The sequence below is a fragment of the Orcinus orca genome, chromosome 20 (assembly GCF_937001465.1).
Source record: "Orcinus orca chromosome 20, mOrcOrc1.1, whole genome shotgun sequence".
In the NCBI taxonomy this organism is placed as follows: Eukaryota; Metazoa; Chordata; class Mammalia; order Artiodactyla; family Delphinidae; genus Orcinus; species Orcinus orca.
The window spans coordinates 51,472,595-51,487,139 of NC_064578.1; the positions used below are offsets into that span (position 1 = coordinate 51,472,595).

At 59.2% G+C, this 14,545-nt stretch overlaps 2 protein-coding genes across 8 annotated transcripts; one reads left to right on the top strand and one right to left on the bottom strand.

The window, feature by feature from the left end:
* The first annotated feature begins 65 nt into the window (after positions 1 to 65).
* Positions 66 to 8,202, top strand: SPHK2 (sphingosine kinase 2). 6 transcript variants are annotated; one of them, XM_049703603.1, is made up of 8 exons: positions 66 to 250; positions 459 to 587; positions 1,131 to 1,277; positions 4,214 to 4,688; positions 5,547 to 5,696; positions 5,813 to 5,907; positions 5,999 to 6,114; positions 6,523 to 8,202. In XM_049703603.1, exons 3-8 carry the CDS (start codon positions 1,239 to 1,241, stop codon positions 7,613 to 7,615), a joined length of 1,968 nt encoding a protein of 655 aa, XP_049559560.1. In that variant the 5' UTR covers positions 66 to 250; positions 459 to 587; positions 1,131 to 1,238; the 3' UTR covers positions 7,616 to 8,202. The 6 variants fall into 6 exon arrangements, with proteins under 6 accessions (XP_049559560.1, XP_033286453.1, XP_004271131.1 ...); XM_033430562.2 differs by lacking the exon at positions 459 to 587; XM_004271083.4 differs by lacking the exon at positions 66 to 250 and having other exon boundaries at positions 276 to 587.
* A 178-nt stretch (positions 8,203 to 8,380) lies between these two features.
* On the bottom strand, positions 8,381 to 14,411 carry DBP (D-box binding PAR bZIP transcription factor). 2 transcript variants are annotated; one of them, XM_004271086.4, is made up of 4 exons: positions 13,596 to 14,390; positions 12,297 to 12,707; positions 10,466 to 10,677; positions 8,381 to 8,878 (listed from the first exon to the last, which is right to left on the bottom strand). In XM_004271086.4, exons 1-4 carry the CDS (start codon positions 13,732 to 13,734, stop codon positions 8,663 to 8,665), a joined length of 978 nt encoding a protein of 325 aa, XP_004271134.1. In that variant the 5' UTR covers positions 13,735 to 14,390; the 3' UTR covers positions 8,381 to 8,662. The 2 variants fall into 2 exon arrangements, with proteins under 2 accessions (XP_004271134.1, XP_033286460.2); XM_033430569.2 differs by having other exon boundaries at positions 8,769 to 8,897; positions 13,596 to 14,411.
* Between the last annotated feature and the right edge of the window lie 134 nt (positions 14,412 to 14,545).

A 14,545-nucleotide genomic window follows, 5' to 3' on the forward strand; every position in this document is an offset into this window, starting at 1 on the left:
GATTCCGGAATTGGGTGGAGGAACATCTAAAGGGGAACAAGCGCTACGCCAAGGAGGGAAGGGCCAGCACGTCGGAGGCCTCTCTGGCCCTATCCAGTCCCTGTTCTTGATAGTCTTCCGGCAGAAGGGGATCTCGGAGCCAGAGAGATGTCGCGCGGAGCTAGGAAGACGTGTCGTGCGGTGACGCTCTGGCCCGACGCCGAAGGCCTCTCTGTGGCTCCCGGAGGACCTAGAGGGCCGAGTATTGGAGGTGAGGAGGCGGGGCTGGCGGGGCTAGTCGGGACCTCGGGAAACCTCTGACCTCAGGCTTTGGGCGTTTCCTTATCAGGCTCACATCTGCCTTATCTCGTGCTGCGCTTCCCAGCTTCGGCCGCAGCTCGGGAAGTCTTACTTGAGGTCTAACCCGAGATCTTCTTGCTGCAGCCCAGTCTATGGCATTCTGTATTTGCACCTTTTAGGTTCAGCTTCTCCCTCTGCCCCCAGATGGCCCTTCCCTGAACCCTACTCAGCCTCTGCCACCTGGAGGCTGCTTTTCCCAGCCGAGAGATTCAAGTGGCCCAGCGGGTTCGGTTTGAGGGACGTGCAAGGTACTGGAGCACAGAGGAGGCAAGCTGAGGCCCCCGGGGCTTGGGGGATGGGGTGGAGAGAGGGATGAGTAAAAAACTCCTGAAAGAGAGGGGAGGAGAGACTCAGAGAGAGGGAGACAGAGATTCAAAGAGGAGGAGGAATGGAGACCCAGAAGGGGAGTGGAAAGAGACCAAGGGTGGCGAAATGGTGACCCAGGGAGTTAGAAGACCTAGAAAGAGAGGGAAGGTAGAGATCCAAGGAGGAGAAGAGACAGAAAGATGGTGATACCATCTGTAACCGAATTCAGTTCTTGGCTTTGCTACTTACTAATGGTGTGACCTTGGGCAACCTCTCTGTGATTTGGGGCAAGTCGTGTAACTTCTCTGTGCCTTACTTTCCTTATCTGCAAAAAGGGGCGTCTATTGCTGTTATTAGCCTTTACTGGATGGGACCAGATGGACTGGTTGGGGCAGTGATGAAGCTGACTTGTCCACTTGTTTTCGTGGAAGCCCTGCAGCACTGCTAGCTTGGCCTCCTTTCCTCTGCCCTTCATATTGCTACAGGCCAGGCCTGCACCATGAGGCCTGACTCCTTGTCCATACCACCTTCCCATGGCCTCCGATCCAGGGCCAGGGTCTTACTGATGTGATAACACAGCAGAGGGCCTGCAGATGAATGGACACCTTGAAGCAGAGGAGCAGCAGGACCAGGTAAGTGTCCATCTGAAAGTCCAGATCACCATATGATGGAACACAGTTTCCTTCTCTCCCCCTTGACCCTGTTCCTTGGTCTTTGAGTCCCAGCCTCTTTGATTACTGTATCTGTCTTTCTTTCTCCTGGAGCCCTAAGCACACGCACTGTGTTTCCCTGTCTCTCCATCTTTCTGGGTTTCTGTCCCTCTCTCTGGGTTACTTTTTGGCACATGTTATCTGGTGCTGTTGTTCTCAGTTGAACACTAGGTACATTGATTGGTCACCTGATATTATTCTTGCCATGATTTCTTTCAATTTCATCGTGTCTTTGCCTCTCTGTATCTCTGTCAACATCTTTGCTTTCTGTCTCTTGGCTTCAGTTCCTCTCAGCCTCTAACATTCTCTCTGTCCTTCACCCCTGACCTAGAGGTCTCTCTCAGATACTCCCAGTCTCTCTCCTGAGTCTCCGTCTTACCGTGTAACTGGGTCATTCACTGGGCAGATATTTATGTCATGCTGCCCCCACGCTAGCTTGTGCCCAAGGTAAATAGTTTGTGAATTAATGAGCCTCTCCTCCCTGGTTTTCATTCTGAAAGTGTCTGTCCCCATGTCTCGCTGTGTCTATCATTTTCTGGGTTTTCTTATGTCCTTACCTTGCACATTTTTAAAAATCTATTATTTATTTAATTTATTTATTATTTTTGGCTGCGTTGGGTCTTCGTTCCGTGGGCTTTCTCTAGTTGCCGCGAGGCGTGTAGAACCCATGGCTCGAACCCGTGTCCCCTGCATTGGCAGGCGGATTCTTAACCACTGCGCCACCAGGGAAGCCCACCTTGCACATTCTTAATTCCATTGTCTTTGCCTCTTTGTTTGTATCTCTGCTTTTCTTTATGTCTATCTCTCTGACTCTCTGTAACTGTCTGAAAAAGAGAACACTCTCTCTTCAAGTCTCTTATTGCCTCTGACTCTGGTTCACTGTTCCCTTTTACTGTTTTTGCATATCTCTGGGTCTTTGTTAACTGTGTTAGGGTCATTCTCTATCTGCAGTTAGAGACCTTCTCCCCCTTGCCCCTTCTCTTTATAAAGTCAAAGGATGGGAGAGGCCCACTTGCCCTCAACAAAGATGGCGACAGGGGCTCTGGCCATGCTTCCGTGAAGCCGCCTCTGCTGCGCGTGTGCCCTCACCTACAATGGCGGCTGATCTCGCGAAGCGCGCTACCCCGCCCAGTTCTCCCGCTCTCCCGCGGCAGGCCCCTGCGCCAAGCTCGCGAGTCTGCTGGCCCCGCCCCCGCACGCTCTTATTGGTGCAACTTAGGCCGGCCGCGCGGCCATTGGCTGAGCGGATGCACACCCTCCCCCCCACCCCTGGGTCTGATGGGGGGCAGTTGGTGCTGACTTGAGTGGCCGCCTGGAGGAGGATCCGGCGTGTGAGGAGGGTCTGGGGTGTCGGGACAGGGACCCGAGTCAGGACGACTGAGGGAGCAAGAGGAACAGATACGCAGGCCCGGGACTTGGGTACTAGGGGTGTGGGATGGAGATGGAGAACCAGAACCAGGACTGAGGGATCCAGGAATGAAAACCCAGGTCTGGAACTGGGGTGGGGATGGAGGGCCGGGACCCGGGGAACCGGAGACAGAGACTCAGGCTTATGGATTGGGGGGACCTATGGATGGAGACCCAGGCCCTGGTCTGGGGTACATGGAGGTTGGAGAGAATGGAGACCAGGCCAGAGACCTGGGGACCTAGGGACCAAGGCGCAGGCCCCAGAACTGGGGGAGATCTAGGGCTCTAAGTGGGGGGGAGGAGTCAATGCAAGTTTAGGGGTGGGGCTTGAAGAGCTGCCCAGGGTAGGGGGCAGAGGTGGCTCCTGAGAGTGAGTCCACAGATGGGGGTGTGTCTGGGGCAGTTCTGCGCCTGGGGAAGGTGAGGGGCAGGACTGATAGGTGACTGGGTGGGCGGGGCAGTGGGGAACAAAGGTGAGCTGGAAGGAGGAGGCAGAAACTGGGCAGAGGGCAGGGGGAGGGGACCTCAGGCCCAGCTCCCACTCTCTCCCTGGAGAGCAGGCGGCCAGACACCCAGGTCAGTGCTTGAGGTCCAGCTCTTGGCTCCTGTCCCTTGCAGGTGCCTGCATGTGGCTCCTCTACCTCTCTGACCCCTTAGTTGCTCCATGTCACACCCCTTTCTCAGTTTCTCCAGCTACTACATCCCCTACCTCTTGCCTCTCCTGTCTGCGCTTTCTCTCCTAACTCTGTTGTCTGACTCTCAGAGGGCCTCTGGAGCCCCTAAACTCTCACTCTGCTCCCTAAGTATCTTTCATTATATTAGGTTTCATCTCACTGAAGCTGTTTGTCTCCTCTCAGTGTTTCTCTGGCTCTCAGACCTTTTTCTTTGTGTCTGAGTGCCTCTTCCTTGTTACTTTCTCCATCTGGAGTTGACTGTGTGTAGGTGTGTGGGGGTGTTTGTGTGTGTGTGTGTTCTGTTGTGTTTTTCTCTACCTTTGTATGTCTATTTATATGTCTCCACCATCCTGATCTCTCTCCTTTGCATTATTTTTCTCCAAAGTCCTTAATTGTCATCCAACACAATATGTATTTTATGTCTATCTTGTTTTCCTGTCTTCCGATTGGAATATAAACTCCACGAAGGCAGGGATTTTTGTCTGTTTTATTCCCTGCTGTGTTTGCTGGGCCTGGCACCATGATTGGCACATACTACTGAATAAATATTTGGGGAATAAAGGAATGAATATTTGCATGCCTGGGTGTGGACCCTCCAGGATGACCTCTGCCCTGCGTCCTCAGTCTTCCCACACTTTGTCTGGGCCTGTCTGGTGCTCCCATCTTGCCTGTCAGCACCCCTCATTGTCTCCTCTTATCCACAGGCCCTGCCCCTGCTTCCCTCTGCCCACCATGGGGGTCCTGGACTCTGACTCCTACCCTCCTTCCTCCCCACAGAGGCCAGAGCAGGACCTGACCTGGAGCTGGGGCCACAGGCCTAGGAGCGCCCTGGACAGGGTCAAGGCCATGGCCCCCCCACCGCCACTGCCATTGACCCCCAGCACCCCACTCCTGCATGGCGAGTTTGGCTCCTACCCAGCCCGAGGCCCACGCTTCGCCCTCACTCTCACACCACAAGCCCTGCACATACAACGGCTGCGGCCAAAGCCTGAAGCCCGGCCCCGGGGTGGCCTGGTCCTGCTGGCTGAGGTCTCAGGCTGCTGCACCCTGCGGAGCCGAAGCCCCTCGGACTCAGCAGCCTACTTCTGCATCTACACCTACCCGAGGGGCCGGCGGGGGGGCCGGCGCAGAGCTGCACGCACCTTCCGGGCCGACGGGGCGGCCACCTACGAGGAGAACCGTGCTGAGGCCCAGCGCTGGGCCACTGCCCTCACGTGTCTGCTCCGCGGACTGCCACTACCTGGGGACGGGGGTGAGGCACTGGGCGGCCTCTCTGTCCTAAGGCCACCTTGGTGTCTCCGCAGATCTCCCTCTGCGGCATCTCTGTGGGCATCTCTGTCTCTACTTTTCTGTGTGTCTGTCTGTGTGATGTGTCTCTCTGGGTTCATACTGAAAGAGTGATGCACAGACAGGGATGGGCACAGAAGGCAAAATCCCAGGCAGAGAAGGATTTGGGTCTGCTGCTCTCATGAGATTTCTGTCTCTGTCCCCTCCCCCCTTTCATGGGTCCGGACCACAGATGAGTCAGAGGCTCCCGGGCTGGTGAGAGCAGCCAAGTGAGATATGCTCAGTCACCACCCTGGATGACAGGCACTCGCAGAGGTCCCCTGGGGCGTCTCAGGAGCCCAGAGGTGGCATCTAATCCAGCTGTGGGGATTCAGAGGAGGCTTTCAGGCAGAGGCCCCCACCTAGGGTACTCAGTTGGCACAGGAGGGTAAAGGTTCCAGGGTCCCCAGCCGGCGGGCCTTCCTTGGTCCTGGCTGGCTGGGGGTGAGGCCCTCACAGTGGAGTAACCTGTTCCTGGGTTCCAGGTGTTTGGGGGTGTGGAAGGTGGAAACCGCAGCTCCCCCCCCCCCCCCCCCCCCCCGTGAGTCCAAAGGGCTCTGGGATTAGACACCGGATCCCTGCCTTTGTCTCAGCACCTGGGAGGGGGGTGGGCTGTACACCTGGGCCTGAGCTGGTGAGGCCGGGGAGAAAATAACTTTCAACTCCCAGCAGGTTTTGATGCCAGCCCTCCACCACCTCCACTGGAGGCTATTTGCAGTTACTGGTTCTGAGGTGAGGGGCTTGGTGCCCTGACCTCTGTAGACTCCTTCTCCTCTCTCTGCAGAAATCGCCCCCGACCTTCTGCCAAGGCCTCCCCGATTGCTCCTATTGGTCAATCCCTTTGGGGGGCGGGGCCTGGCCTGGCAGTGGTGTAAGAACCATGTGCTGCCCATGATCTCTGAAGCGGGGCTGTCCTTCAACCTCATCCAGACAGGTAAGGGCAGTGTCATGATAGAGGCGGGAGCTGGGGGCTAGGACTCCTGAGTCCTGGGGAGTGGTGGTGGGTCAGGGGTGGAACAGCCTGCCTCACTTCCTGGTTCCCCACCTTAGAACGACATAACCATGCCCGGGAGCTGGTCCAGGGGTTGAGCCTGAGCGAGTGGGATGGCATCGTCACCGTCTCCGGAGATGGGCTGCTGTATGAGGTAGGGTAGGACCACCCTGCCCCAAGCCTGAGCCCTGCGGGACTGCGGAGGCCAGGGCCAACACACAGGTGTCTGGTCTCCCACCCTCCAGGTACTGAATGGACTCCTAGAACGCCCCGACTGGGAAGAGGCCGTGAAGACCCCCGTGGGCATCCTCCCCTGTGGCTCGGGCAACGCACTGGCAGGAGCCGTGAACCAGCACGGGGGGTAGGTGGGAGGAGCCCTCCTGGGATAACAGGGACCTGGTACATCTGCGCCACATCTTCCCCTCAGCCAGGTCAGTCTGGCTGAGGGATGCTCCCCACACCCCCCAGACATTTTTGCCTGTCTTGTTCTTAGCTGTCTCCCTAGTGCCTAGAACTGTGCCTGGCACACAGGAGGCACTCAGTGAATGCTTATGGAATGAAAGAACTGACAGGGAACCTGGCTCAGTAAGAAGAGTCCGTCTGGAGGTGGCCAAATGGCTGCGGGCAGGCCCCAGGACATGCCCGGCCTCCTCTCCCCATTGTCTGCTGCCCCACCCGTCTGTGTGTTTCTCCTCCCCACCTGGCACTGTGTATCTCACCCAGCCTGTTTGCTCTTTCCCACCGTATCCGTCCATGTCTGACTGTGAAGGTTTGAGCCGGCCCTGGGCATTGACCTGCTGCTCAACTGCTCCTTGCTGCTCTGCCGGGGTGGCAGCCACCCGCTGGACCTGCTCTCCGTCACTCTGGCCTCCGGCTCCCGCTGTTTCTCCTTCCTGTCTGTGGCCTGGGGCTTTGTGTCAGATGTGGACATCCAGAGCGAGCGTTTCAGGGCCCTGGGCAGTGCTCGCTTCACGCTGGGCACGGTCCTGGGCCTCGCCACACTGCACACCTACCGCGGCCGCCTCTCCTACCTCCCTGCCACGGTGGAGCCCGCCTCACCCGCCCCTGCCCATGGCCTGCCACGTGCCAAGTCAGAGCTGACCCTAGCCCCCGGCCCAGCTCCACCCGTGGCCCACTCACCCCTGCACCGCTCAGTGTCTGACCTGCCCCTGCCCCTGCCTCAGCCTGCCCTGACCTCCCCTGGCTCACCTGAACCCCTGCCCATCCTGTCCCTCAACGGTGGGGGCCCAGAGCTGGCTGGGGACTGGGGTGGGGCCGGGGATGCTCCACTGTCCCCAGACCCACTGCTGCCCTCGCCGCCTGGCTCCCCCAAGGCAGCTCAACTCTCACCCATCACCGAGGGGGCCTCAGAAATGCCAGCATCTTCTGGGCTCCCACCTCCCACCCCTGATGCCCGGGTAGCCATCTCTGCTGGGGGCCCACCTGACCACCTGCTCCCTCCTCTAGGCGCTCCACTACCCCCAGGCTGGGTGACAATGGAGGGGGACTTTGTGCTTATTTTGGCCATCTCACCCAGTCACCTGGGGGCTGACCTAGTGGCAGCGCCCCACGCGCGCTTTGACGACGGCCTGGTGCACCTGTGCTGGGTGCGCGGTGGCATCTCACGGGCGGCGCTCCTGCGCCTGTTTCTGGCCATGGAGCGCGGTAGCCACTTCAGCCTGGGCTGTCCGCAGCTGGGCTACGCTGCGGCTCGTGCCTTCCGCCTTGAGCCGCTCACGCCCCGCGGCGTGCTCACGGTGGACGGGGAGCAGGTGGAGTATGGGCCATTGCAGGCGCAGGTGCATCCCGGCCTCGGTACTCTGCTCACGGGTCCTTCAGGCTGCCCTGGGCGGGAGCCTTAACTCCAACCAAGCTTGGAACTCGCCCGGAGCGGGGCTTACATTCCTGAGGGGGCGGAGCCTGAGCTAGGGGTCGTGGTGTGGCTGCTAGAGTCAGGGCGGAGGCTACAGTGGTCCTGCCTGGTCTCAGGATTGCGCCCTACCCTAGGGGACCAGAGGTGATGCTGGAGGATGTCCCGAATTCCGGGGGTTGGGGTCCTGACGGTCATGGAGAAATGGGCTCGCCCCAAGGGTAGTGCCTGATCAACGAGGGCGGGTTCTCCAGACCCTCGAGAACGGCTCGTAGAAAGCCAGGACGGCTGAGGGCGGAGCCTGTCTTAACGCGTAGTCCAGTGACGTGACCTGGAATGTACGGGCTGGGGAGGCCTTAGATAACCGGCCCCGTCTACTCCGGTGTCTCCACCAAGCTGGCCAATCAGCCCAGGAGGGGCAAGTTCCCCGGGCGGCGCTCCGATTTGCACTAATGTCCCTCCCCCCGTGGGTGGGGGCGGGGAAGTTCGTTTCCTCCGTCTTCTGTGCGTCCCCCAGCCCCAATCTTCAAAGCAATTGAAAAGGTCTATGCAATAAAGGTAGTGGCTTCATTCCTCTCAGGCCCTCGCCCCTTCCTCCATCCAGCAACCCGTGGGAGGGAACAGACTCTAGGCACTTCCAGCAGCTCCTGCCTTTTATGGACCGAAGCCCAGACCTGCCCATGGACTGCGGCCAGCGTGACCCGCTGGCCTTGAACTGGGGCCAGGGAGCTGCCTCCTCCCCCACGACAGCTGGCTCTGGGGTTCTCAAGATTTATTCAGGATCGTGTTAACGGAGGCGGTGGGAGGATGGGGTCCCCGACGTGCCGGGGGGCACACACTGAGGACCTTCCCCGCCCCCGCGAGGGAGCGGGGAGGCTCACTTTTTCTTAAAAATATAAATGTATTTATCTGCATCATCACATCCCTGGGGCACCCAGCTGGCCGGCCCGTGGGCCACAGGGCGGGGAGGGAAGAGGGCGTCAGGGCGCAAGTCTGAGTGAGGCGGAGGAGAGCTCCACCTGTTGGGGTGGGGGCGGCCTCACAGGGCTCCGTGCTGGGCCTGGTAGCGGGACAGCACGGCGCGGTAGTGGGACAGCTCCTGGCGCACGGCCACCACCTCCTGCCGTAGCAGGGCGTTCTCCTTCTCCAGGAAGGCCGCCCGCACCGATATCTGGTTCTCCTTGAGCCTCCGGGCGTCGCGGGACCGCTTGGCTGCCTCGTTATTCTTGTACCGCCGGCTCCAATACTTCTCATCCTGGATGGGTGGGAAAGCACTGAGGTCCAGAGGGGCCCCGGCCCAGCGAGAGAAGGGAGGAGCAGCTTTGCTTCTGACTTCAAGGACCAGAGTGCACCTAAGAAACCTACCCCCCACCCCCACCCTGGGCTGCTGCTCACCCAGCAGTGGGGCCTAGAGGATACCCGATCTCCCCTGAATGGGTACCCAAGGATCTGGCCTTCTAGGGCCCCGGCTGCTATGGACAGCAGGCCCCTAGCAACAGCTAAGGCGTGAGATAGCCTCCCACCCCAAGCAACTGAGCTTCAAGTCTCCACTGTGCAGAGGAGGCCCAGCTCTTCTCACTTGACAAAAGGCCTGCAGTTAGCTCCTGGTTTGCTAAGGATTCTTGTTCCCTAGCAACAAGACCTTCAGGGTCTGAAGACTTCTCCCATTGAAAAGCACTGCCCTATACATCACCTTTCCAGATCCTGGTTGCTAAGGAAAGCCTAGGTTCCCTAGTGATGGGGTTTGGTGTCCCATAAAATCCTCTCAGAGCTGGGCCCTTCTGACCTTGCTGCCAAGGCAACCTCACCCCTCATTAGCAAACAAAAGTGAGGTGTAAGCGGTCCCAGTGACCACAGCCAGTCTCTGACCCACTGGCTTTGAATAGAGGCCAGGGAGCTGCCTCCTCCCCAACAGTCCCTGGTTGCAAATGGGCCTATCCTGAGACCTCCCCACACCATTATGTTTAGAGTTCTCCAGTCCTGGAATTGGGCTGTGGAGGAGGACCACTCCTTAGTACAAGGACGACCCAGAGCTCTGAAAGATGCCCCTCCATCCCCATTTCATTAAAGCCTGGTCCCTGCTAGCTAGGGTAAACCCACCCCCTAGCAACAAGGCCTCATGGCAAGAGAAACCACTGGTCTAGATTTGGTTTACAGGCCAGTACTCACTGCTTCAAGTAGTTGTGTCTTACACAAGGACACGCCAAAGTCTGTGAGACAAGCCCAGGTACTTCTTGTTAGGGAAGAACCCAGGACTGACAAAGACAGAATGCTAGAGAGATGCAGTCACTGCCCAAAGCACCCCAAATCAGAATGTGGCTCTGGCCGCTAATGAGAACCTGAGGCCTCTTTAACAGTGAGTCCAGAAAACAAGGCCTAGAGGAGCTGGCAAAGCTTCATCCTAGGCAGATGCAGTTGCCCTGAAGGATGCCCCAGCTCAGAGATTCAAGGACCAACCCCTGCCTAGTTGGCTGCTCAGAAGAAACAAGCTGATATCACATTCCTAAAGGATGCTATCCTTAGCAACTGGGCCTGGTAGAGCCCGAAGCCTGCCCCAATGAGGGTGTTGGGTCCAACCGACAGGAGAAGCTCCAAGCCTGTAAAACTGTCCCAGCAGTGCTGGCCGAGTCTGAATCCCACAACGATACGGTTTTCACAAATCTCAAGCCCAGACCTCTGTCCCTGTGCAGCCCCTGGCCAAGGAGGACTGGTCCTTAGCTGTAGGTTAGGAGAATGTGAGCTAATCCCAAGTGAGAAACCCAGGTCTGACTAAAGAAAGGGCCATCCCTGGCTGTGGAGCCAGCACCCACAAAGCCTGCGTCCTACACCCAGCAATGCTCACCTTCTGCTCCTCTGGCACCTGGATCTTCCGTGCCTTCTTCATGATTGGCTGGGGCTTAAGTTCCTCCTCTGAGAAGCGATGTCTCCGAGGGTCAAAGGTCTCATGGCCGGGAATACTTGACAGGGCTAAATCAGCTGGGTCAGGTTCAAAGGTCATCAGCACCTCCACCGTGTCTGGGTCCACAGGGCTGGGTGTGTCCCGAGAGGTCAGGCCTTGGGGAAATAGAATGTACCACCTGAGTGTGTATTTATTTTGGGGAGGGGGTTCCCAGAGGCTACCCCCTGCTCAGGTATCATATCCACCACAAGGAAGGCCCTTATGGGGTTTAACATAAAGCCTGCCAGGGATCAACCTCCCTAATATAAAATATGAAGGTTCCTTAAGCCACAAAGATGCTTAGAAATCATGAAACCAGCTCCACTTTTACACACAGGAGAACTGAGGCCCAATCATACGTGACTTGCCCTAAGTAGCACAGGAACCTGAATTATTGCTTCTAAAACCTCAGGACTTCAGAGTTACAGTGTTAGCTTCCTTCCCTATAGTCCTACCCTTCTTAACTGAATCCCCAACCAAAGCCTAGACCCCCCGCTGTTCAGAGAAAAGGAATTTAATGCACCGAAAAGACCTCAGGTTAGCTCCTTAAGAGCTGCTGAGTCCAAAGAGTTAGGGACAAGAAGCATAAAGGGCTCTGAGATTCCAGGTTGGTTCAAGCGTAAGAGAGGCCTGTACCTTTAAGAGAGAGCCAGCTGGGGCCAACCGAGGACACAGGTTCAGGGCCGAGTCACGTGCTGGCGCCTGCTTTCCCGCCCCGCCCCCCTGCCGCCAAGGGCGCCCTCCTGTTCCCCAGTCCCGCCCCCTCCCGCGTGACCGCGCGTGCGCGAAGCACGAAACACGGAGGAGGGAGGAGAGGACTCACGTGGCGCGGGAATGTGCGACTGGGAAGGGGAGGGCCCTGGTCCTGCCCGGAGGTCGGACCAGGAGCAGGTGTGTCCAGGAATCCCCAACCTGCAGTCCACCCCTGGCTACCCCAAGGTGCCAGATGGAGCACACCTTTCCTCTTGCTCCCTGGGGTCTCCCAGCTCGAACCTTTCAACCGCCAAGGATCCAGACCCCTCTGCTCTCTAGGGAACACTCGAGAACCGACCCCCTCGATATTCTCAGGCCCCAAACGTCCTCGCCACTAGGATATACACGATTCTGGGACCCCAAGCCCCTACCCCAGGAATATAGAAAGCTCGGTCCTTGCCCCAATGGAAGACCCAGGATGAAGGTCCCTTCTGAAGGACTCCGGGACCCGGGGCGCCAGCCCCTCTCCACTGGGATGGGGGGGCCGAGGAGGCAGGGCTGCCAGTCCCTTTTGTCCTGGGGAAACAGAAGTCTGTGTCCGGCCCTCGTCTTCCTCCCTCGTAGAGGGCCTAGGATTTCCGGTCCTACCCCAGTTCCACCGCTTCCGGGTCCAGATTCTGGGGTGCAGTCCACTGCCCAGTAAATAACTCCACTGTCCTGGGACCCCAATCCCTACTCCTCGAGTATCCAGAGCCTCTGTCCTCATGTCCCACGTAAAATTCACACGACCTCACCACTGGGCAGGCTTCCTGGAACTTGGGGTCCCAAGTCCCTCATCTCCTATAGGTCCAGGATACGCAGTTCCTGATCCATTAGGGGACACAGAATCCGGACTCCTCTCCCGACATCTCCCAATTAGGGGACCCGGAATTCGGGCATGCAGCCCCAGTCCCACCGTCCTGACCCCCAGATTCTCACACCCCCGCCCTCTGGAGTCCAAGCCCCGCCCAACCAGGGCCCTGCCCCGCCCTAGCCGTCGCACCTGCGCGGTGGCCGCCGGCGGCCCCGAGGGCAGCCCGGGCGGGGGCGTGCCCGGGCGAGGAGCGAGGGGAAGCCGAGCCGCAGGAGCCGGGCCCTGGGGAGGGTGCAGGTGTGCGCACGGGCGAGGGCGCTGGCGACGGGCCGCCGGGGGGCGGCGGGCTGGGAGGGAGCCCATGCTCCAGCAGGAAGGCGTCCAGGTCCACGTACTCCACGTCGCCGAACGGCAGCGTCCGCTCCCACAGTAGCGGCGCCAACAGACCCGGGCCGGGCGCAGCCCCAGGGCGTCCCCGTGGGGACCCGCCGCCCACTACCGCCCCAGCTGAGGCATCCGCAGGTCCCGCTGGCTCCAGGCCCGGCCCGGGGACCGTGGCTGCCGGCGGGGCCGCCTTGCGCTCCTTTTCCTTCAGCAGACCTGCGGGCCAGGGAAAGCGGGCAGGGTGGGGAGGAGGAGAAAGACGGAGATGAAGAAGCGACTCCGAGAGGAGAGAGACACGAGGAACGAGGGGATGGAGCCCCACACCGCAGAGATCCGGGGGGGGGGCAGGAGGGAAGTGGGGGAGAGACCCGGGAGGTAGGGCAAAGACCCAGAGAGAGGAAGGGACAGAGGCTCAGAGAGGGAGAGAGACCCAGAGAGAATAGACAAGAGACGGGGGTGGCGGACCGAGAAAGGGATAGAGAGGAAGGGAGACTCAAAAAGAGGGGAGGACAGCGACGCAAAGAGAGAGATGGGGACAGAGACCCAGGAAGGGATAGACACACAGAAGGGGGATGGAAGTTCAGACAGAGGTAGGTGGAGGGTTGGGCAGGAGAGATTTTAAAAATGACAGCTCTGTTAATTCCTCTGTAATCTACAACCCCCCCACTCTCTGCGCACTGTACCCCCTCTTCCCTGCCCCCACACAATAAGGGGCAGGAAGGGGCTCTATTCCTGGGGCACATTCCTCATCCCTAGACTCCATGTGACCCCAGGAGGCCCCGCCCAAGCCCGTGTAACAACCGTGTGAGCATCCGACACACCCCCCTCCCTTCTCCCTGGACCCCAGGGGTCCAGACTCTCGGAACCAAAAGGAAGAGGGGGCTGGGGCCTAGAGTCTTGAATCCTGGGAGTGGACAGGCATGAGAACCGGTACTTTTGGGTCCTGGGTGCTGAGGGATCTAGGGGCCTAAACACCTAAGTATAATATTTGGGTAGCTAAAGGTTGGGAGGATGGACTCTTGGCACGTAGGAGGTAGCTGTGGACCCTCCCAGCACTAAGGGAGTAGGGTGTCTGAGTTGGGCGAGATGGGGGCTAGAACTCACAGCTGGCTGGCTCTTTGGGCTTGCTGGTCCCCTGCAGAAGGCTCCGCAGCCCAAGCAGCGCTCCCCCGCCAGGGGGGGCCCCGGTCGGGCTGCCCAGCAGCAGGGGGGCCGGAGTCCTGTCGCTCACGGGCCGCGCCATCGCCCGGCACCTGCCCGCAGGCTCACGGGTTCATGGAGAGGCGAACAGCTGGCTTGCCAGTCAGCAGCACACTCCTGTGGTTCGGGCGAGTGTCTGCCCAGGGGCGGGCGAGCGTAGCTTGCAAGCCTCCAGTATCCAGAACACTGCAAATCCTAGGAGCGACGGGGATTTGCAGTCCTCGGTGCAGAAACGTGCAACTCAAGAGGGTCCCAGGAGACCATACAGTCTGGGTGAGGGGCTGATCAAATCAGGCGGCCGGCTCTTTGCAACCGAGGGTTCAAGGGGACACAAGGCGCTCCTTCTACAAGGTGGGTGAGCCTGGCTCTTGTAAAATCTGCAGCCCTCTCCTAGGAAGGAGGTTTGCAATCTGCACCAAGAGGTGTGCGCGGAGGGCCGGGGAGAGGGCAGGAGGAGGCGGCTGCCTTGAGGCGTGGCCAAAGCAAACTTCTTTCGCGGAAAAAAAAAAAAAAAGCCAAACCAAAACACCCGACGCCACAGAGCGCACCCCTCCTTTCGGCCCCCGCCAGACTCCGGCCTTGCACCCCAGCCGCGTGCCTCCCTCCGGCTGAAAGCGCGGGCCAATGGCGTCTTGACCCCTCTAGACGCACAGCCAATGGGACCCCTGGATCCGCCAAGTCCTGGGAGTGCGAGAGAGGGTCTCAGTGCGTGAAGTTACCTTGCCTTTTGGAGGGAGGCGGGACCCTGACCTACATTCACCCAATGGGAGACGGTGTTGGGGGCGGGACCGTGACCCAGTTTGGGCCAATGAGGCAGACGGGAGGGGGAAGCACATGGCTTTGCGCGTGCTGCC

What these genes read in the sequence shown, in the direction of transcription:
- SPHK2 (XM_049703603.1), top strand. Translation starts at nt 1,239, where the DNA reads ATGAATGGACACCTTGAAGCAGAGGAGCAGCAGGACCAG. An exon ending in GCCACTACCTGGGGACGGGG is followed by an intron (nt 4,689 to 5,546) that starts GTGAGGCACTGG and finishes CTCTCTCTGCAG; the next exon opens with AAATCGCCCCCGACCTTCTG. An exon ending in GCCGTGAACCAGCACGGGGG is followed by an intron (nt 6,115 to 6,522) that starts GTAGGTGGGAGG and finishes CTGACTGTGAAG; the next exon opens with GTTTGAGCCGGCCCTGGGCA.
- DBP (XM_004271086.4), bottom strand. Translation starts at nt 13,734, where the DNA reads ATGGCGCGGCCCGTGAGCGACAGGACTCCGGCCCCCCTGCTGCTGGGC. An exon ending in GCCCAAAGAGCCAGCCAGCT is followed by an intron (nt 12,708 to 13,595) that starts GTGAGTTCTAGC and finishes CCTGGCCCGCAG; the next exon opens with GTCTGCTGAAGGAAAAGGAG. An exon ending in AGGTGCCAGAGGAGCAGAAG is followed by an intron (nt 8,879 to 10,465) that starts GTGAGCATTGCT and finishes CCACCCATCCAG; the next exon opens with GATGAGAAGTATTGGAGCCG.